At 51.4% G+C, this 19,851-nt stretch overlaps 9 protein-coding genes across 9 annotated transcripts; 7 read left to right on the top strand and 2 right to left on the bottom strand.

The window, feature by feature from the left end:
* Nucleotides 1-1,544: 1,544 nt before the first annotated feature.
* On the top strand, nt 1,545-2,323 carry NUU61_001772 (uncharacterized protein; the record flags this gene model as incomplete). Its single annotated transcript, XM_056652354.1, has 2 exons — nt 1,545-1,971; nt 2,058-2,323. The coding sequence occupies 2 exons, from the start codon at nt 1,545-1,547 to the stop codon at nt 2,321-2,323; spliced, it is 693 nt and encodes a 230-aa protein (XP_056513421.1).
* Nucleotides 2,324-2,873: 550 nt separating this feature from the next.
* On the top strand, nt 2,874-4,077 carry NUU61_001771 (uncharacterized protein; the record flags this gene model as incomplete). The annotated part of the gene is made up of 3 exons (XM_056652353.1): nt 2,874-2,985; nt 3,043-3,197; nt 3,292-4,077. 3 exons carry the CDS (start codon nt 2,874-2,876, stop codon nt 4,075-4,077), a joined length of 1,053 nt encoding a protein of 350 aa, XP_056513420.1.
* A 402-nt stretch (nt 4,078-4,479) lies between these two features.
* NUU61_001770 (SDR family oxidoreductase) lies at nt 4,480-5,434 on the bottom strand (the record flags this gene model as incomplete). The annotated part of the gene is made up of 4 exons (XM_056652352.1): nt 4,480-4,746; nt 4,813-5,016; nt 5,088-5,335; nt 5,386-5,434. The coding sequence occupies 4 exons, from the start codon at nt 5,432-5,434 to the stop codon at nt 4,480-4,482; spliced, it is 768 nt and encodes a 255-aa protein (XP_056513419.1).
* A 566-nt stretch (nt 5,435-6,000) lies between these two features.
* NUU61_001769 (chorismate mutase) lies at nt 6,001-6,605 on the top strand (the record flags this gene model as incomplete). Its single annotated transcript, XM_056652351.1, has 2 exons — nt 6,001-6,269; nt 6,383-6,605. 2 exons carry the CDS (start codon nt 6,001-6,003, stop codon nt 6,603-6,605), a joined length of 492 nt encoding a protein of 163 aa, XP_056513418.1.
* A 644-nt stretch (nt 6,606-7,249) lies between these two features.
* NUU61_001768 (Zn(II)2Cys6 transcription factor) lies at nt 7,250-9,080 on the top strand (the record flags this gene model as incomplete). Its single annotated transcript, XM_056652350.1, has 3 exons — nt 7,250-8,053; nt 8,114-8,914; nt 8,967-9,080. The coding sequence occupies 3 exons, from the start codon at nt 7,250-7,252 to the stop codon at nt 9,078-9,080; spliced, it is 1,719 nt and encodes a 572-aa protein (XP_056513417.1).
* Nucleotides 9,081-10,198: 1,118 nt separating this feature from the next.
* NUU61_001767 (putative amino acid permease) lies at nt 10,199-12,403 on the top strand (the record flags this gene model as incomplete). Its single annotated transcript, XM_056652349.1, has 9 exons — nt 10,199-10,294; nt 10,361-10,381; nt 10,453-10,501; nt 10,568-10,834; nt 10,892-10,926; nt 10,981-11,445; nt 11,516-11,638; nt 11,719-12,121; nt 12,228-12,403. 9 exons carry the CDS (start codon nt 10,199-10,201, stop codon nt 12,401-12,403), a joined length of 1,635 nt encoding a protein of 544 aa, XP_056513416.1.
* An 835-nt stretch (nt 12,404-13,238) lies between these two features.
* On the top strand, nt 13,239-15,281 carry NUU61_001766 (sulfatase family protein; the record flags this gene model as incomplete). The annotated part of the gene is made up of 5 exons (XM_056652348.1): nt 13,239-13,367; nt 13,433-14,285; nt 14,347-14,576; nt 14,642-14,797; nt 14,871-15,281. The coding sequence occupies 5 exons, from the start codon at nt 13,239-13,241 to the stop codon at nt 15,279-15,281; spliced, it is 1,779 nt and encodes a 592-aa protein (XP_056513415.1).
* Nucleotides 15,282-16,976: 1,695 nt separating this feature from the next.
* NUU61_001765 (oxidoreductase, short chain dehydrogenase/reductase family) lies at nt 16,977-17,888 on the bottom strand (the record flags this gene model as incomplete). The annotated part of the gene is made up of 1 exon (XM_056652347.1): nt 16,977-17,888. One exon carries the CDS (start codon nt 17,886-17,888, stop codon nt 16,977-16,979), a length of 912 nt encoding a protein of 303 aa, XP_056513414.1.
* A 507-nt stretch (nt 17,889-18,395) lies between these two features.
* Nucleotides 18,396-19,445, top strand: NUU61_001764 (uncharacterized protein; the record flags this gene model as incomplete). Its single annotated transcript, XM_056652346.1, has 5 exons — nt 18,396-18,595; nt 18,649-18,725; nt 18,779-18,862; nt 18,918-18,986; nt 19,045-19,445. The coding sequence occupies 5 exons, from the start codon at nt 18,396-18,398 to the stop codon at nt 19,443-19,445; spliced, it is 831 nt and encodes a 276-aa protein (XP_056513413.1).
* Nucleotides 19,446-19,851: the final 406 nt, after the last annotated feature.

Below are 19,851 nucleotides of genomic sequence, written 5' to 3'. Positions count from 1 at the left end.
AGGTGAAGGAGTGGAGGTTGGAGGAGGCGGAGGCAATGAGGCAAGAGTATCTTTCTGGGGTTGGGCTTGGGAAGAATGTTGTTGTTTTAGATTGAAGAGGGGGGATTTGTCATATCTAGAAGGAGGGCTGAGTGCTTAGGTCCATTCAAGATCTCTTTACTCATCTCTTATTAGGACCATTTTGCTTCCCTTTTGAAATCAATTTTGGGTCAGTCTTGAATCAGTTTTTGGCTCTTTCTGGAATGATATTGGGCGGTGGTGGTAGCTATAGAAAGCGTTTAGGGCACTGGCATTGTCTATCACCAAGCTGCCTGTCAATAGAATGAGATGCAACCACATAGTCGAGTAGAAAAGCTAAAAGGACGTGCTGGAAAGTATTTTGGGCACAGAAATCCTGTTCGCTAGTTCTTTATTTATCCATCCTGTTCTTGATTGTATTCCCGAGTAGTCGCTACATTTTGTGGATAACTGGGAAGGATGTCAGTAGCCAGAATACCCATAAAAGAGAATGTAAGAATAAGATAATAAACTTTTGCTTAACTTGAGACAAAGCTCTGCTTCCATGGTGTTTTACTTGATTTGTCTTCCGCAGTGCAGTAGCATACCCACCGGCCAATGCACAAAGATAGAACGATGCTATACATTATATACCACCAGTTCTCAAATCCAGTGGTACACTTCCAGCACAGCCATGTCTCAAGTCAAGTCACCCAGGCCTCGACATCTCCGAGGGCATGCAATGTACAACACAACAACAGCAGACGACACACAAACAAGCCCCCACCACAGCAAGAACCCGATAGTTGAAGAACAGCGGAACAAGATCTAAAGGCATGAACAAAACAATTTGAAATTCTCTTTGGGAACGCAGTCAAGACACCGTCGCAACGTTCCAAATGTCTCGCGTCGCTATCTCTGTCGAACCACCTTGTCTCTGCAGTGTAGCACACCCAGCCGAGTGCAACCTGCAACGAACTTATCTCGCCCCAATGCCATGTCCAAGGACTTGGTTGAACTTATCGATCGTAGGTGACATGAGCAATGGCAAGGATATATGCGGGAACTTCTCTCTGGACACACACACAGACACACACTATATGTTCTAATATGTCCCAGGAGTTTTTGAATTTCCCGATAAAGCAGTCTCTGTGCTGGCAATGGTTGTTTGAGTCTCGCCCAAGTTACCCAGGAAAGGGTTACATGTCTCCTTTGCCACGAGGTGGCATGCGCTGAATTAGGGCAGCGTGGGTGTTTCGGGGGCCACACTCGATGGCGCCATCTCGCAATTGAGCATCATTCTGCTTCTCTCTCTCTTCTCCCATCTCCCAACAAGGTTTCTGCTGGAATCTGAGAGAGAAAAAGTTTGAATCGGCTTGGCTTGGCCTGTTGCCTTTTGGCCGAGATGGGCTGATAGTTGAGGGCATATAAGACCCGGGACGACAGCAGACAACAGCGTGTTTTCAGCACGACAATTGATCAAGGCTCAACTCCTACCCTGAAATCCCAACATCCACATTGCTGCTTGGTCTTCGAAATCAGTCACAATGGGAACTTCTCTCTCTCACTTGTTCTCATTCTTGATATTCTTCGTTGTGGTCACGGCATTTCCACGCCAGACTGCTGTCAACGAAGTGGCTGTTCCGACTTCTATCGTGACAGAGATTGCTGCCATGCCTGATATCACTCCCGCCCCGAGACTGCGCTGCTCCCATGGCTCTACCATTCTCTATACCACCGACTGCACCATGGGCACGCCAGTCTCCTACTGCCATAGCCCCGAGGCTCCGATCCAGTGCCGAGCAGGCTTCTTCCCCTCGGTCTGGCACCCGGATCACTGTCTCGAGCGATCCACCTGTTTCCCGCTCAATGCAGCGTGGATCACGACCGAGTGCACCAATGGCGCTGTCCCGTATACGACCACGACTCTTTATGAGGGGACATTGGCCGGAGGATCGTCGACTGTGATCAGTGGTGAGTATCTGTCTAATACTGGGGGAAGTAAAATGAAGAAGTGAAGGAGTGAAAATCATTTTGCTAATTCAATGATCTTTTGGTAGCCGTCTCCTGCTCCTGCGCCATGGATCAGTGGTATAGCATGACACTTCTAGCGGGCTCGAAAAATGTTGACACTTTCTGCATGCCCTACCGCTCGTGTCCGCCAGGCATGACGACGTCAGTCCACACGAACGGGTACTGTGCCACTGCGCCCTCGGGCGTGTGCTCGGACGTTGCGGCCGAGACCGATTATTGTCAGTGTGCGAATCCAACGCAAATGCCTGTCTATCCCAATCAGCCTGGGGCACCTGCGATAGGATGTGAATGAGAGGGGGGTTGTTTGGTAGCTGTTCCCTTTCCTTGAAGGGAATTGGAAGTTATGGTAGATTTCAGGAAGATTGATAAACATGGTGGCAATGTACCGGCAGTTGATGGTAATGTTTAATCTGGAATGCAAGTAGTTCATCAATTTATTACTGTGGACAATATTGAATCGTTTCTCTTAGATACTGACACTGACACAACTAAATACTCTTGCAATCGAGAGATCACACCATCGATACGCCCGATGAGCTACCCCGAGGCATGTAGCACGTTGGTGATTCACCGGACAAATCAGTAGAAACAATAGATGTAATCAAAGAATTAACCATATATATTCAAGCCAATACCAAGTCAATTGCAGCCCACAATGCTCCATTTCCCTTCTTTTTATCTCTTCTATACCCGTCGTCGTCCGAATCGGGAAATTATGTGCCCCGCAGGCTCCCCGCACGTCGGCCCGTGTCTTGCATTTCCCCTGGCCATTTCAGCAGCTATTAAACAGGGATTGTCGCAATTCTAATTCTTGATCTATTCTACCATTCACTTGATATAAAATGTCTGACACTCTTCCGGAAATGCAGTACCGCTTCCTTGGTCGGACGGGGCTCAAGGTATCTGTGATCTCGCTGGGAGGGTGGCTCACATATGGAGGGCATGTTGGCAATGGTAAATTTTTTTTTTTACTCTTTCCATGCTTCTCATGCGCATTGCTGACTCCCGAAGAAACTGCTTTCGAGTGCATGAAAGCCGCCTACGATGCTGGCGTTAATTTCTTCGACACGGCCGAAGTATATGGCGGCGGACAATCAGAGATTGTACTCGGCCAGGCGATCAAAAAGTACGGATGGAAGCAAAATGACCTGGTGATCTCGACCAAGGTAAGTCAAGTACCTCCCCCCCCCCCCAAGTTGAATTGAAACAACCGTGAACAACCCACCAAAATGGAGAACAAGATCGCTGACATCTTCCCAGCTGTACTGGGGCGCCGCCAACAGCGCCAACCCCCAGAATCCCCTCAACAACAAGGGCCTCTCCCGCAAACACATCATCGAGGGTCTAACCCAGTCCCTGCAGCGCCTGGACCTACCCTACGTCGACATCGTCTACGCGCACCGCCCAGACCGCGACACCCCCACCGAAGAGATCGTCCGCGGCTTCAACCACCTCATTGACACCGGCAAGGCCTTCTACTGGGGCACGTCGGAGTGGAGCGCCAGCGAGATTGCCGACGCATGGCGCGTTGCTGATAGACTCGGCCTCGTCGGGCCCGTCGTCGAGCAGCCGCAGTACAACATGCTAGTGCGCGAGCGCGTCGAGCGCGAGTACCGCTGGCTGTACGAGGCGCCACACGGACTGGGACTTACCGTGTTTTCGCCGCTCAAGGGCGGCGTCTTGACCGGCAAGTATAATGATACGGCTGCGCCGCCGCCTGGCTCGCGCCTTGCCGAGTCGCAGGATGGGTATGTGCAGAATCTGCGCAAGACTGTGGGCAATGAGGTGTGGCTGCGTCAGCTCGAGCAGGTTGCTGCGCTGAAGCCTGTTGCGAAGGAGCTGGGGGTGTCGACGGCTCAGTTGGCCCTTGCGTGGATTTTGAAGAACCCAAATGTCTCGTCGCTGATTACGGGGGCGTCGAGGCCTGAGCAGGTGCTCGATAATGTGTGTGCGCTTGCGGTGGCGGAGAAGTTGACGCCGGAGGTTCTGGAGAAGATTGATGCTGTATTGGGAAATAAGCCGGTTGAAGATAGGAGGCGGCTTTAGACTTGATTGCTTGTGTGACTATCTTATTGCGGTCAATTTTACGGGAATTATAGATACAATTGGAGAAATGGATTCGAACTAGATTGCTTTTTTTTTTTTAGCATAATATTCCATTCACCCTTGATCAATACACAAATTCTCAGTATAGGAAGTCTGTGTCTTCACATATCCCCAACACAGCCTGTTTTATTTCCGGTTGGCTTTGATACTCCTGGCCCATCGCCATTAATTCGAAAGGGACGTCATGGCAATGGCAATCCCGATCTAAGACGCAGTTTGCTACCTCATTCTTGAAATTGTCCTCTTAACTCATACACAGAGACATTCGCATGAGCTTCCCTACACCAACGCGAGTTGACCAAGACAAGCAATATCCATGGATATTCTTTCGTATCGTCTACACTAAATGCACTTGCCGCCATCTACTACCATCTCAGTCCCGTTTATAAACCGACCCTCGTCACTGGCGAGGTAGAGGCAGATATTGGCGATATCGTCCGCTTCGGTCAATCGGCCCAGCGGCACATTTCCAATAAACTTCTCTCGATTCTCGGGGGTGTCTTCCATGCCTGTGAACATGGAAAAGAGCCCTGTTCCGGACAGCAGTGGGGCGACACTATTCACGCGGATGTTCTGCGGGCCATACTCCGCTGCGAGACCTTTGGTGGCCTACATTCACGACAGGATATCAGCGATGCTTTCACTGGACCTGGCTGTAGAAAATCTGCTACTCACGTTGCTCACGGCGCTCTTGGAGGCATTGTACCAGACCAATCCTGGCCGTGGTCGACTGGCTCCCGTAGAGGAGATGTTGATCATCGACCCGCCCTGGCCTTGTTCGATCAAGCGCGGCATCAGAGTCTTGCCGGCGAGATAGATGCTCTTGACGTTGACATTGAACACCCGTTCCCACTCGTCTTCTGTCACCTCTACTGTCGGCTGTTCCAAGAGTGTTAGCACCACGCTGGGAATGATCATGAGACAAGAAAGAAAGAAAGAAAGAAAGAGACCTTGTTCCTATACGTCGTCCCCGCATTATTTACCAGCACATCAAGCCTCCCAAACTTTGAAAAAGCCAATTCGAGTATGGCATTCCAGTCGTCTGGTTGGGTGACATCCATGCGCTGGAAGACGAGGTTGCCAGGGTTCTGTGCGGCAACTTTCTCGCCGCCCTCGACGTTGATATCTGTAATAATAACTTTGCCGCCTTCTTCGCCAAAGCGGCGGGCTATGGCAGCTCCAAAACCCGAGCCTCCTCCTATTGTTGGAGATTAGATTGTGCCGTGGATATCGAGGAGCTGATCTTACCGGTGACAATGGCAACCTTGCCTTGCAGTCGCGAGCCTTGAGCTGACATGACGCTGGGAATAAAACGGGGGATTTCACAGAAGCAAAGGAAGGGTTTCAGTCAAGTCATTATAAATAGCCCGTCAAAGAGGGGGCTCGGCAGGTCGGCGTAAACTCCGAGCTTCCCCGCATGCACGGCGGTTCTGCGATGGCGAGCAAGTGATATCTCGCTCATCGGGAGTATTGCGATACCAATATGCGCGTATCTCCTGCTCAAAATGCTGACCCTTTGACAGTTAGCCTTGGAAGGTGAGCTTGAGCCATACCAAGCCATAGGTCTCTCGGCGTTGTGTAGTTGGACATCGAAACACATCTATAATTTCAAGTCTGCTTCGAGTCAAATTGTTTTTCAGGCGATCTCCAAGCTGCCGGCTCTTCTTCCTCGAATGTGCCACAAAATTGAACCGGGGACTGGGTCGCCTAGTGATCATCCTGGCTTCATGCTTCAAGAGCCCATCTGTGGACCTGCCGATCGTCAAAGGCAGAACCAAGGCGCTTCGCAACTCAAATCGAATCCTCGATCTGCTCGATTCAAAGCTGATCTCACGATCATCAGAAAACTAATGCCAGCTGAAGATGTTAATGCAGGAAGTTCTGTCCCTTCTGCCCCTTCTGCCCCTTGTGGCCGCCCCAGTCATCAAACCCTCCAGCGTAGATTCTTGCTATGGCACAACTCTGCCATCTCTTGCTCCCTCCACTGATCACCGTTTGGTGCCATGGAGGTTTCCGAGTGTTCATTTCTCGGCGTTGAATGGTACACTGTCCACGTGTTGTGAATCCCTCAATGAAATTCGCACCGTGCTCGACCAGATCGATGATCAACTGTTGGATCTACTTAACCGACGGTATGCCCCCGTGCCCCTTTCCTTGGCAATACACCGAAGATAAGTTAACAAGCTATCAACGGGTTAATTCTTTTCCTCCTCCTGACACATTGACCATCCTTTCTGCTGTCCAGAGCTGCATATGTCCGCGAAGCCACTCGCTTCAAGTCCACTCGAGCGTCGGTGAATATGCCCTCCCGCAATCAGGCTGTGGTTCAGCAGGCGGAACAGCGGGCGATCCATATCGGCATGCCTGTAATAATTGCGCGAGCGGCCATGGGAGCTGTCCTGAATGGCAGCGTACTATTTGAGCAATGCATTTTACGTAATTTGACTGCCGTGGTTTATTTGTTTTGACTAACGGACTAACGGAGTCTTCGGTAGTTCGATACTCATCGGAAGCGTTTTCCAAGCTCCTCAGGGCCCACCTCAAAATAGAAACTATGCGCTGGAAGGATTTAACGGCCCCCGTGCAGAGTGGGGTCCAAACGCCCAAGTGCTTAAGAGTACCAACTTCGGCTATAAACTCATCCAACACCGGGCACACACCCCCCATGGCCATTTTGGCTTCAGTTGCTGCATGCACTAGCAAACACCCTTCACCCCAGTCTTCGCCAATCAATTGAAATCCACTTGAACTCGCAGATCATCGCAATCTCAGTAATTGGCCCCATTCTTCAGGGCGTTTAACCGGAACTCGTCCGAAAGGCGCACCGCCTACTCCATCAAGAGTGAGGAAACTGAGCCGCGTGGGGGACAAAAACTCGAGTGGATCGATGAACCTGCCAAACGATGCCCTTTTCATGTGAGAAAGAGTGGAGTTTCGCCATGATCACCCACTAGAGCCGATCAGAATTCCCCTGATCCCAGTTCTTGCTCTTTTTTAGTGTCCCCGACGTTCCTCAGCCTCGTTTCTTCATCCTTCAGGATTTTCATCCCAATCTTGATGGCCTGGTGAGAGTCTTGATGTCTTCCCGCCCGCCATTCGATTGTCTCTCCCGATGGAGATTCGCACCGTGGACACTCCAGTGACGGCGGATTCCTCGCCAGACTCTCATCCGCAATCTACCGAGCCTCGCAAACGCGTCCGCCGCTGGCACCATCGAGGGTTTACTGGCTGCTCGACCTGTCGTCGACGTCATGTTCGCTGTGATGAGGCGTCTCCCGCCTGCAACAATTGCACGCGACTGGGGCTCGAGTGCGATGGGACCCAGGGCCGCATGACTTTTAAAGTCTACGGCCCGTCCCAGTCCCAACCGGAATCTTCCAAGGCGCCCAAAGCCCCGAGGAAGCAAAAGAAGCCCGCCAGTTCGGAGTCCGGAGAGTCTGCTGCAAGCAGCCCTATCGTCAAAAAAGAAGAACCCGATGAGGCCCGCGAGGCTGTCGTGGTGTCGCCAACAACCGTGGCCCAACCCCCCACACAGTTTCAATTCCAAGAACCCATCTCCCCGGCGAGTCTAGTATCTACTTCCCTACAAAATGCCGATGAGCGCTACTTCACCCACTTCATCGACCGCGTGTCAACACTCCTCATCATCTACGACAATTCCATTAACATTAACCCTTACCGCCGGTACTTTCCGGATTTCGCTCGATCGTCTCCCTCCATGGCGAATGCCATGCAGGCCTTGGGCGCGCTGCACCTGGCCAACACCTCGGACGGGCACCAGCGAAATAGACATTTTCAGCAGGCCATGGGCAAGTACGGCGAAGTCGTCAAGACATTCCGCGGCCGCTATGCCGACCGGAGCCAGCAGCTCGGCATGACGGATTTTGCCACGTGCCTCTTGTTATGTTTATTCGAGGTTCGTTCTTTTTCTTTGGTGGATCCTTATTTATTGTTGTGATTTACTCACTGCGTCTAGATGATGGACTCCCAACACCAGAATTGGGCAGTACATCTGCAAGGCGCGCGTGAGATCTACAATCGCATATTTTACCCGCATACCGGGGATTCGGCCCGCGAAGCCCAGCGCGTCGCCGAGTCTAACCACCCGCTACGCTCATTCCTCGTCTCTCTCCTTTCTTACCTGGATGTAGCCGGCGCGTGTGCAACGCCCGGCGGTACTGTGGTGGAAGGCAACTACTGGAAGACCCTCGGTGGCGGATGGGAATACAATCTGGGCACGCCGAGCCTGTCCTCGTCCTCGATCCCCGATAACCCGCGCCTGGTGGAGCTCCGGCACGCGTGGTCCGGCATGATGGAAGTCCAGGCGGCAATCAGCACCTTCGCCCGCGACAAGCAGTGGATGTCCCCCGACCAGCAGGATGGGGTGTACAAGGAGATTTTCAACCGCTTGGTTGTTTGGCGTGCCAGCGCCCCGGCGAGTCTCCAACTACTCGGCGATCTGGACGACGAGAGCTTACGTCAGTACCCCTTCTCCGATGTCGTTGAGTATGTCGGCTGTATCGAGGCCTACGAGAAGGCGACGTTCGTCCATCTGCATCAAGTCGCCGGAGCTGGTCGCCCTAACTGGATTTCGGATCACACTTACTTGGACATACTCATCAGTCGCATTCTCACGTTGATCTACAAATTGTCCAGTGATGTTGGCCAATTGGCTGTTCTGTGGCCTCTTTTCATTGCTGGCCAGGAAACCAGCAAGGAAGAGGAGCAGAAGTACGTCCGCAAAACTATGCTCGAGCTCCGGCGGTTTGGTTTCAAGGTATGTTTCACAGGTGGATGTTGGACGTAACCAGTTGTTAACCCTTTGATAGAACGTCGACAGAAGCCTCGAGCTCCTGGAAGGGGTATGGTTCAAGCGCCGCGCCTTTCCAGAAGGATGGACACAGACCCTGGACGAGATCCAGACGAATATCCTCCTTCCATAACACAACATACTCGCACACCCAAACTTTCACGCAGTCCGACGCCGTTGCATATCCGTCCACCTTCCTCGACAGCCATACTATCACTACATGGCTGCTTTCGCTGGTTTGCTTTGCATTCCCTAAAATTTTTTTGGTCATCTAACACCTCCCAACCCGGCAGGCTGTTGGCTCTCACGGTCGCATCCGTCGCATATCCCTTGTATTTTTTTTTTTTCTCATAGACCGGCGGAGTTTGGTCTTGATTACGACCTCAACGCTTACATTTTTGGCATGTCTATATAGCATCACTGAAGATATCCTGGACATATTACAATTAGAAGTCATGCACATACCCACCTATCTGATCGCACGGACTTTGTTCAGGGTGCGGGGCCCAGCTGTAATGAGTGGATCTGGCTCAACCGGTTTTGATCAGCTACGATCAGGTTGGGTTTGAACTGACAAACACCTACTGTACATGTACAGTGTGAATGGGGATGTCCTAAGTTAACTAAGTTAAATACAAAATTGTCTCCAAACCATGTGCCCACCACTCTCATTATTCTCCCGGGTCCTTCGAGAAAATCTCTCAAGCCAAAGACCCACTCGATCAGATCATTTAGTCAGAGCCTTTGGTTAAAAATTCCTCCCAAGCGGACCAGACAGCTCCGTCTTTTTATGTTCACTTTTACCCACGCGAGCTCCTCTTTTTTTTTTGCTTCCGTTGTCCCCGGTTTCCCGGCTTGCTTTTCCCGCGTGGCTCGTCGGCCCGCGATCGTCTATCTGATCGGATCTGAGAACTGCAATTTGATTGCAATCTAAGGATCCCTCTGTAGACCAGATGTTTATCTGATTTTTCTTTGTCTTTTATTTGCATACCTCAGATCTCGTACAGAAGGAATCCTAATTTCCGTGGTGGGGGTTGGGCGCGAAGGGCCAAAGTCAATCGCGAAAATTTCTCCCGTAGAACTTGACTCTTGTGCTTTTTCCTTTTCCAGCCATATAGAGAGACGGACTCTTACATTGTTTGACATTGTTAGAAGTGTCTGGTCTTGCGTTCTCTTGGTCTCTTTGTCTCTTTTCTCTGTTTTCTTTCTTTCTTCGCCTTAGCGTGTCGATCCCCCCGTTCGACCCGCGCCATGGCTCACGAGGATCTCGTCGTCGGCCGCGATGACCTCGTCGCAGGGGAGGGAGACCGCAGCGAAGTTGAAGCCAAGGACGATGCTGCTCTATTGGTGAGTACCTGTCACTAAACTATCCTGTGACCCCGTTCGGCGAGACTTGTACTGACGTCGATATAGCGGACAATGGGCTACAAGCCGGTATGCTATCCATTCATTATACCTCATACCTTTACTTCATGATCGGAAACTGATCTAGTCTGCCCGGCCAGGTCCTGCATCGGACATACAGCTTGTTCGAGAACTTCGCCACGACCTTTGGTATGTATCGGGCCGGACTGCCACTCATCCGTTGAACTCCTGAACTCCTGCTGATTATATCAACAGCCGCGCTCTACTTCGTCGGCGGCGTGCGCGTCACGTTCAGTACTGGTATCGCTGCTGGTGGTAACTTGGCCTACTGGACGAGTTATCTTGTCACCATGGTCTTCACGTTCATCACCGCCGCTGTCATCGCCGAGGTCTGCTCGGCGTCCCCGTCTGCGGGGTCTATTTACCTCTGGGCGGCTGAGGCCGGTGGACCGCGCTTTGGTCGGCTGTTGGGGTTCATTGTTGCGTGGTGGAGCACGACGGCGTGGACGACATTCTGTGCCAGTATGCCCCTTACCCTGCAATATACAACATGCAACATAGAAAGCTAATAATGGATAGGCAACACCCAATCTGCCGCAAACTATATGCTTTCGGTATGTTTATTCAACCGTTTTTTCCTACTCAACCGCTCTCCTAATACCTTCTAGGAATTGACCGTCTTCAACGTCGACTTCCCCAAAGACACCGACAGCGTCAAGTTCCGCGCCGTCCAGTGGATCTGCACCGAGATCCTGCTCGCCCTGGCCGCACTACTGAACTTCATGCCGCCGCGCTTCTTCAAATGGGTGTTCTGGTTCTCCGCCGCCGTCGTCATGCTCGACTTCGTCCTCAACCTCATCTGGCTCCCCATCGGCACCCTCCACACCTGGGGCTTCCGCACCACCCACGAGGCCTTTATGACCACGTACAACGGCACCGGTGCCCCGCCCGGCTGGAATTGGTGTCTGTCGTACTTGGCTACTGCGGGTATTCTGATTGGCTTTGATGCGTCGGGCCATGTTGCCGAAGAGACTAAGAATGCCTCGGTTACTGCTGCGCGTGGTATCTTCTGGAGTACCGTTGCCAGTGGGTTTGGTGGGCTTGCTACTATCATTTTGTTCTTGTTCTGTGCTGTGAGTAGTGCTGTTCATTATCTGGTCCGATGGTATGGCATCCGTTTTGAAATACTGACTGTCTTTTTAGCCTACTACGGACAAGCTGATGAGTTTCGGGTCTCCCCAACCCTTTGTCCCTCTCTATGCCGCTGTGCTGGGCAGAGGAGGGCACATTTTCATGAACATCATCTGCGTGCTTGCTCTGTGGCTGGTAAGACATCTCTCTTCCCCCCCCCCTCCTAAGCGCCATCCACCATCCACCTACTCCTTGTTCTCTTACTAACTATCTAGAACACCGCCATCGCCATCATCGCCGCCTCTCGTCTTGTCTTCGCCGTCGCCCGTGACGGCGTTCTCCCCTTCTCAGGCTGGGTCTCGCGCGTCAAATCCGGCCAGCCCCGCAACGCCGTGATCGTCGTGTGGGCCGTCGCCGCCATCGTCACCTGCACCATCCTGCCGTCCAACGTGGCCTTCACGTCGCTGGTGTCGGCCGCCGGCGTGCCCAGTGCCGCTGCGTACGGCCTGATCTGTCTGGGGCGGCTGCTGTGCACCCCGAAGCGATTCCCCACGCCGCAGTGGAGTCTGGGGCGCTGGAGCAAGCCGTTCCAGCTGATTGGCGTTTTTTGGAACGGGTGGGTTGTGGCCATTTTGTTTTCGCCGTATGAATGGCCTGTTACGGGGGAGAGCTTGAACTGTGAGTTTTTTTTTTTTTTTTTTTCTTTGTTTTTCCTCCTGTTCCCATTTTCTATTATACTTTCACGCTCCTGTTCATGGATTTTGTGGCCCACTGACATCTACAGATGCCCCTATCATTATGGCTGGTGTCACCATCTTCGCTTTGATCTCCTACTTTGTCATGCCCGAAAGTGCCTGGCTACCCAGGAACCGGATCACGGAGTTTATCGACAGCAAGGGCGCTGTCGAGACTGTCGAGGAAGTCAGTGGCTCGGAGCGCGGCGAGCCAAGTCACCGATGATGTCCGAAGGTGTGTTGGTCGCTTACGAGGATGATTGCTAAAAGATATAGCCATGGGTGAGGCACGTTTCGATGGTTTGGCGAGGTTATAGAACACTCGAGTAATTGTATATTGCTACCCCAACTAGTTTGGCGCTTGTTTGATCAATGAGAAACCAACTCTATCTCCTAAAAATTAGTCAAAGCAGGAATATGGTCAAGGAGGGTAGGGGGCTCTTTTACAGAACACACTCGTCGGCAATTTCTGGCTTGGTCGGCTCGAGCGACAATCCAACCCCTGCTCAGTCTACCGAGCAGTCCATATCATTCCTTCATTCCTCATCGGATATTTCTCATTGGCCCAGATTTAAAATAGCAAGCCGAAGCTTTCGCCACTTCCGTCTAATGCCTCCACAATGGGGCGAGATGGCTTACGATGGCGGGCGGGCCCACCATGGTCAACCACCATCCTGCCTCGTCTTGGAAATGTTGGGAGATATGTGTATGTATAAATTGGCCCCCTGGTGAAGATCGCACCCACTAACCTCCTCTTGGTCTGTCTTTTGCAGAGGAAATTGCAAAGGATGGTGTGCACTGAGCTTGTTGGGGCCAAGATCAGCGCATCCCGCCCCCATGGCCGATCTTTGTTGCTGCCGCTATACTTAGTATCGCAGGTTTGCATGTCGCATCATTGGGTCATGGCTGAGGCAGTGCAATGCTTAACTTGTGGGGTGGGAGAATAAGCAGATTCTGGGGGTGGGAAGAAAGACCCTTCGTCTACGTATATAAGGGTCTTGGTCCATCTTTCTGAGATCTTGGGTATCTCCATCAACTCACAGCAGATATACTCACCCGCCATGAATCTCTTCCTGGCAGTTCTGCTCCTGGCCAGCCTGGCGCTGGCCAAACAGCCCAATATCTTGTTTATCCTGACCGATGACCAGGGCAAGCTGGTTGGCGGGCTGGACACGATGAAGAACCTGACGGTGCGTTTCTTCTTGACTGTTCCCCCATCTTATCATGGCCTCCCCTCTAATTATGCCCAATATAGAACCTCGTGGCCAAGAAGGGTGCCACCTACAACAAGCACTACTGCTCCGTCGCGCTCTGCTGCCCCTCGCGCGCCAACATGTGGTCCGGCCGCATGCCGCACAACACCAACGTCACCAATGTCGAGCCTCCCTACGGCGGATACCCGCAAGTGGTGAAGACCGGCATGAACGACGACTACCTGCCGATCTGGATGCAAAAGGCCGGCTACAAGACCTACTACGTCGGCAAGCTGTGGAACGCCCACACCGAGGAGAACTACGACGCCCCCTTCGCCAAGGGCTTCGACCAGTCCGACTTCCTGCTGGACCCATGGACCTACCGCTACAACAACGCCCGCATGACCCGCAACAACAAGAAGCCCGTCCACTACGACGGCAGCTACTCCACTGATGTTCTGTCTGATAAGGCTGCCGGTTTCCTCGACGATGCCCTCAAGGACCCTAGCAAGCCCTGGATGCTCACTGTTGCCCCCAATGCACCACACTCCAACGGCTCGCACGACCCCTCGAAGGGTACTACTTGGTTCGGCGAGCCTGTCTCGGCACCCCGTCACAAGGGTCTCTTCGAGAATGAGCAGGTGCCCCGTGATGCTAGCTTCAACAAGCTGATTGAGAACGGCGTCGGGTGGACCAAGGACCTGCCTGCCTTGACCGAGAAGGAGATCAAGTACATTGACTACTTCCATCAGCAGCGTCTGCGTGCTCTGCAGGCTGTCGATGAGATGGTTGGCCGCCTGGTGCAGAAGCTCGAGAAGAAGGGCGAGCTGGACAACACCTACATTATCTACTCGACCGACAACGGATACCACCTGGGCCAGCACCGCATGCAGCCGGGCAAGAACTGTGGTTATGGTAAGACTGTTCCCTTCTCCCTGTAGGTTATAAATAATTTGCATTGGCTCACACTCCCCAGAAACCGATATCAGCGTCCCCCTCATCATCCGTGGCCCCGGCGTCCCCGAGGGCGCGTCCATGGACGTCGTCACCAGCCACACGGACATTGCCCCGACCTTCCTGTCTATTGCTGGCGTGGCCGACAAGGATATGCCCAAGGATCTGGATGGCAAGAAGATTCCCACGACCAAGGATGAGAGCGATAAGCATGACCGCACGGAGCATGTGGCTGTCGAGTACTGGGGTGGAGTGAGTTGAATCCCTTATATGCTTTACCTTAAGATCACGCCGACTAATCTCTGGTGTTTATTAAGGCCGTCGCTGAGGGTATCTACGGACTCATCAGTCCGAAGAGCAAGCACGGGTTCCACGAGGAGAACACGTACAAGGCCGTCCGACTGGTCTCGGACGACTACAGCCTGTACTACTCGGTGTGGTGCACTAACGTCAGGGAGCTGTTCGACATGAAGGTAAACACCACCCTGGAAACAAAAAGAAAATACCAACGACAAGATCGGGTTTCTAATGTTACCATCTAAACAGGAGGACCCCCACCAAACCACCAACTTGGCCAAGAACCCCAAGCAAGCGAACCGCCAAATCGCCAAGCACGGCATCCCCAAAGTGATGAACCGGCTCAACGCCCTCATCCTCGTCCTCAAGTCCTGCACTGGCGACGCCTGCCGCGAGCCCTGGAAGCAGCTGCACCCCGGCGGCAACGTCAAGAACCTGGCCGACGCCCTGAACCCGAGCTTCGATCAGTTCTACGCGCGCCAGCCCAAGGTCTCGTTCTCGTCGTGCAAGACTGGGTACCTGATTAGCGAGGAGGGTCCCCAGCACTTCAATGTCTTTGGCGGTGCTGAGAAGCGGGAGTTGAATGGGCAGTGGGAGGACTCTGACGCTGTTGGGGAGGATTATGATCATGAGGACGAGGAGGGTGGTGATGATAACTAGGCGTGCAGTAGGGACTTACTGCTGGTCTTTTTGTAAATAAATAAGAAAAAAAATACTTTTTTCTTGGGGAATTCTATTTTATATAGGTTTTCTGGGATTCCTTGCTGTTGCTGTTTTGAACGGGCAATTGTCAATCTGGATAAGATATATATCAGAATGGATTCATGTAGATAATTCCTGCAAAGGTATCCAGGTAAATCACAATGTCAGTGTCTACGTGATATCGAGTTAACCAATGAGAATGGGGTTTGTTTGGTCCCCTTAACGACCAAGCAAATATTCCCTTCTCCAAGCTACCATTTATCAACCAACACTTCCAAGACTTGTGTTTATTCTTCCTCAACCCCCTGGGTGAACACGACAGTAATGCACCCGCCTTGCATTCACTCAACGGACTCAATAGGCATGGATCCCTCCAGAATCAATATTATTAGAGAGATAAAGAGCTCAGACGCCTCCTCAATTTCGAGGTAGATCTAGACGGACAAAAATGCGCATTCAAGCTTTTCCATGACAACGGCGACCCTGGATATACAGAGAAAGACGGCGATTTAAACCGATTCCGCTGCGAATCCACCGCATATCAGAAAATGCTTACCTCCGGTGTCTGCGAGCGCGGGGTCATTACAAAATTCCACGGCTATATCGGTCGCCTGGATCCGGCTGCATTTTATCCTATTTTGCAACATTTCGCGCAAGACATCTTTCATCCGAGAACTATATTGCTGGAATACCTCCCCAATGCAGAGAGTTTGCACACTGCGTGAATTACTCGGAGACGCTCTATCTATCCTCAGGCAATTGAGGGTATCAAGGAGATACACAAAAGAGTTGAGAGCCTCGGCGCACTGTCGGCCGACATACTGAACCCATCGTCGTGTTGGTGCAGTTCGAGCCTGGGACGGCGAATTATATGACGAAATTCCACTCAATGTGTGTAGCAGATAGTTCCATTTCTATGAAAATTGAGATTCTCAGTAAAAGTCACGCATAGACTTGATGCCACTGGATATCGACACCATCTACTTGCCCTTGTCAAGCCTATGGACCCAACAAGTGTAGATACTGGTTGTGTCACTCGATTGACCACATTGAAAAGATTTATTTTGACGATCACAATTTTCTTGTCAGCGAGTTCGTGCTGGGTTAACATCGGCTGCAGTCGTCCTATGCTTTGGAAGGCGATAACTAGGGCTCACTTGAGGTTAGGAAAAGCCCTAAGTTCAGGAAAGTGGTAGGCTTTTCATTGCTCAGGGGACTTTGAAAGATATAGTAGAGAATAAGAATTAGATTGAAATGGCTTATTAACTACATTGTATCCTAATTAAGAGGTTTTGTTCTTTATTGAATATATAGATAGCTATTTTACTACTACTAGCATTATTTTATCAATATATGTTTCTCTCTTAAATTTATTAATTAACTCTCTTTATTTTTTATATCTATTTTCTATCTATTTTCTAATCCTTTTTCCAATCTTTTGCTTAACCTATTTTTATAAATCCCTCTTTTCTCTCTTTTTTTCGGACAAAGATTTACGACTTTAGGCGTATTGAAGGTCGGGGGGTCACGTAGGGGGTAGCAAAGTTGAATCCTCCCACTTTTCAACGACCCACTTCACATCTTATATTATTATATTGCTTTTCTACATTGAAGAAAATCGAAACAACTTATCAAGTAATCAAGAAAGTTTGTTCAAAACACAATTGCACCACCGTCAACAACAATATCCGTGCCATTCATATAGGTACCCGCGGTGCTCGAGAGTAGCACAATAGCCCCCGTCAACTCAGACGGGCTCCCCATCCGACCCGAAGGATTGCGCTCCGCCCAGATCTTCCGGTGGGTTGCAATTCCATCGCCTTCGTTCAATATTGTATCCATATACCCGGGGCTCACGCTGTTGGTCCTGATCCCGAAGCGAGCCCACTCGGCCGCGAGACAGCTCTTAAGCATCAGAAGAGCAGACTTGCTCACATTGTAAGCCACCTGTGGCTGGGGGTAATTGACACGATGTGCGGAAATCGATGCAACGAACGTAATCGAGCCTCCATTCCCATGTTTCACCATCTCGCGGGCAGCCGCCTGGGCGCAGATAAAGGATCCCGTGGTGTTGATGTCCAGGATCTTCCGCCACTGCGAAACGGGCATCTCGAGGGTTTCAATGCAGCCGACCATGCCAACAAAACAGACAAGCGTATCGATGGATCCGAGTACGCTGACGGTCTCTTCCATTGCCTCCTTGACGGCTTCTTCGGCTGTCACGTCGACCTTGCGGGTGTGGATCTGGGCCGCAGGGAATTTGGTTTGCATGCCGGCGATCTCTTGTTTGCTATTGTCCGGGTTGACGTCGAAGATCATGAGGCCCTGGAGGCCGTGCTCAAGGAGAGCATCGCAAGCATGAAGCCCAAGTACACCGGCACCTCCAGTGACAACGGCGTTTCCTGTGACGGAGAAGCGTTTCTGAGCTCCAACAGTGGCGTCGGACTCGATCTGCGTGGCTGGTGCCGGGGTCTTTGAAGAAGGGCTGCCGTCGCTGAGGACCATCGATGGGACTGCCCGTTTGATGAGGGCATCGCGATCTGGAAGCTCGCTTAAAGAACCCATGATTTCTGCCGTGTGGGTTTCTCAGAAGAGTGGGGTGAAGGGTAAATCGACTATAGTGGAACAAGTGTCAGACGGGGGAGACCTATAGATACAACCCCGATTTTTCGAAGCTCCAGCACATCAAAAGGTCAGCTTCATTCAGTTCCGAACTTTCTCTTTTAAAATCAAGATAAAGTCGGGCAGTTGTCGTCCGGCAGATTCAAAATCGAATCTTGGAAACAACATCATCTGGAGATCAGCCAAGGTGGGGAAGAGTCTCCGCAAGCATCGGCACACAACGCGCCGAGAAGTGGATGAGGTGGGTATACCAAATGACGTGGGCTATCAGTAGACATCAACAACGGTGGACCCAACCCTCCTCGGACGACAGATCACCGAACATGCGTGGGCCGGTTGTCGCCTCTTCGACTTCAACGTTCTTACAAAGGGGGACTCTGCAAATGCGACTGTGTGCATCACCCAAGTCATCCTTCTGTCTTGGCTCAACTCACCCACGCACTCCTCAAGATGTCTGTTTCAATTCAGGACTGCGCACAGGCTCGGGCTGGGTTCCCACGCCCGGTCCCAGACACTCCCTCCAATGCCCTTGAGCAGCTCCGTATGACCGGAAAGGTCGTGGTTGTCACCGGTGCTGCCGATGGGATTGGGTTGGCTGTGACAGAGGCCATGGCCGAGGCGGGCGCTCACGTCGTTCTGTGGTACAACTCGTAAGTGATGATGATCGAACGGATAAAAGACAAGAATCTGACCATTTTGATAGGAACAAAGCTGCCATTGAGAAGTCTCAAGACCTGGCGAAGAAGCACAACGTGAAGAGCGCTGCTCATCAAGTCGATGGTAAGAAAGGCTGATTTGAATCAATTGGCACGCTGCTCATTCTTAATTCCTAGTTTCCGATTCTACCCAAGTGTCTGGCACAATCGCCAAGGTTGTCCAGGAATTCGGCAAAATTGATGCTTTTGTTGCCAATGCAGGTGAGTGCTTTCCCTTGTTCTCGGGTTTTTCGTCGACATTCTAATCGATCATAAGGCATGGCTATTTCAAGACCCATTCTGGAACAAACCTTGCCCGAGTATCAGAAGCAAATGTCCGTGAACGGTACGCATCCAGTCCTGGTCGAAAATAAAACCACCAATCTCTAGCTAATCAACCGCAGTTGACGGTATCGTATATTGCGCCAAGTATGTCGGCGAGGTCTTCCAGCGCCAGGGCTTCGGCAACCTGATCATCACTTCAAGCATGAGCGGCCATGTGGTCAATGTTCCCGTTGACCAGCCAGTGTACAACGCGACCAAGGCATATGTCACTCATTTCGGCAAGTCGCTGGCTCGCGAGTGGCGTGAATTTGCACGAGTGAACATTGTCTCGCCCGGCTTCTTTGACACGAAGATGGGAGCCAGTCCCCTGTGCATCAACGAGGCATACCGCATGTCGTCGCTGGGAAGACAGGGTCATGTCAAGGAGATCAAGGGGTTGTATCTCTACCTCGCCAGTGATGCTTCTACCTACATGACTGGAAGTGATGTGATCATTGACGGAGGATATACTTTGCCTTGAGGGGGGTTTTAGAGTACAATAGACTATAGATCCAAATAAAGGTGCCCGATCTAGATATATTTCGTGCTGAATGATCTCGTTAGTATGCAAATTGAGCAAAAGAATGACTGAATATATTGGAGAGGCTCTGATAATCCTTTAAACCAGTCAATAACAGTAATTGCGAAGAATAGAGGCACCTACTTAGTGGGGAATGTTGACTCCGCTTCTCCACATCTCGCGAGTCTGGGGAAAGCTGCCAGCTTCCTCTGGGGTTATATTGCTAGTAGAATAAAAAGTAATAGGGTTGGTATTAGTAGAAATGATAAGAACAAGAAGAAAATAGCCATAAGAATCATTATTCCAGACCATCATACTCGAGGGATCCCCAGTGCAGAGCGTCGCATCGCACCATGTCGGCTCGAGC

The sequence above is a fragment of the Penicillium alfredii genome, assembly GCF_028826965.1.
Source record: "Penicillium alfredii strain IBT 34128 chromosome Unknown utg000004l_segment0_segment0, whole genome shotgun sequence".
NCBI lineage: Eukaryota > Fungi > Ascomycota > Eurotiomycetes > Eurotiales > Aspergillaceae > Penicillium > Penicillium alfredii.
This window is presented reverse-complemented; position numbering and strand designations above follow the sequence as displayed.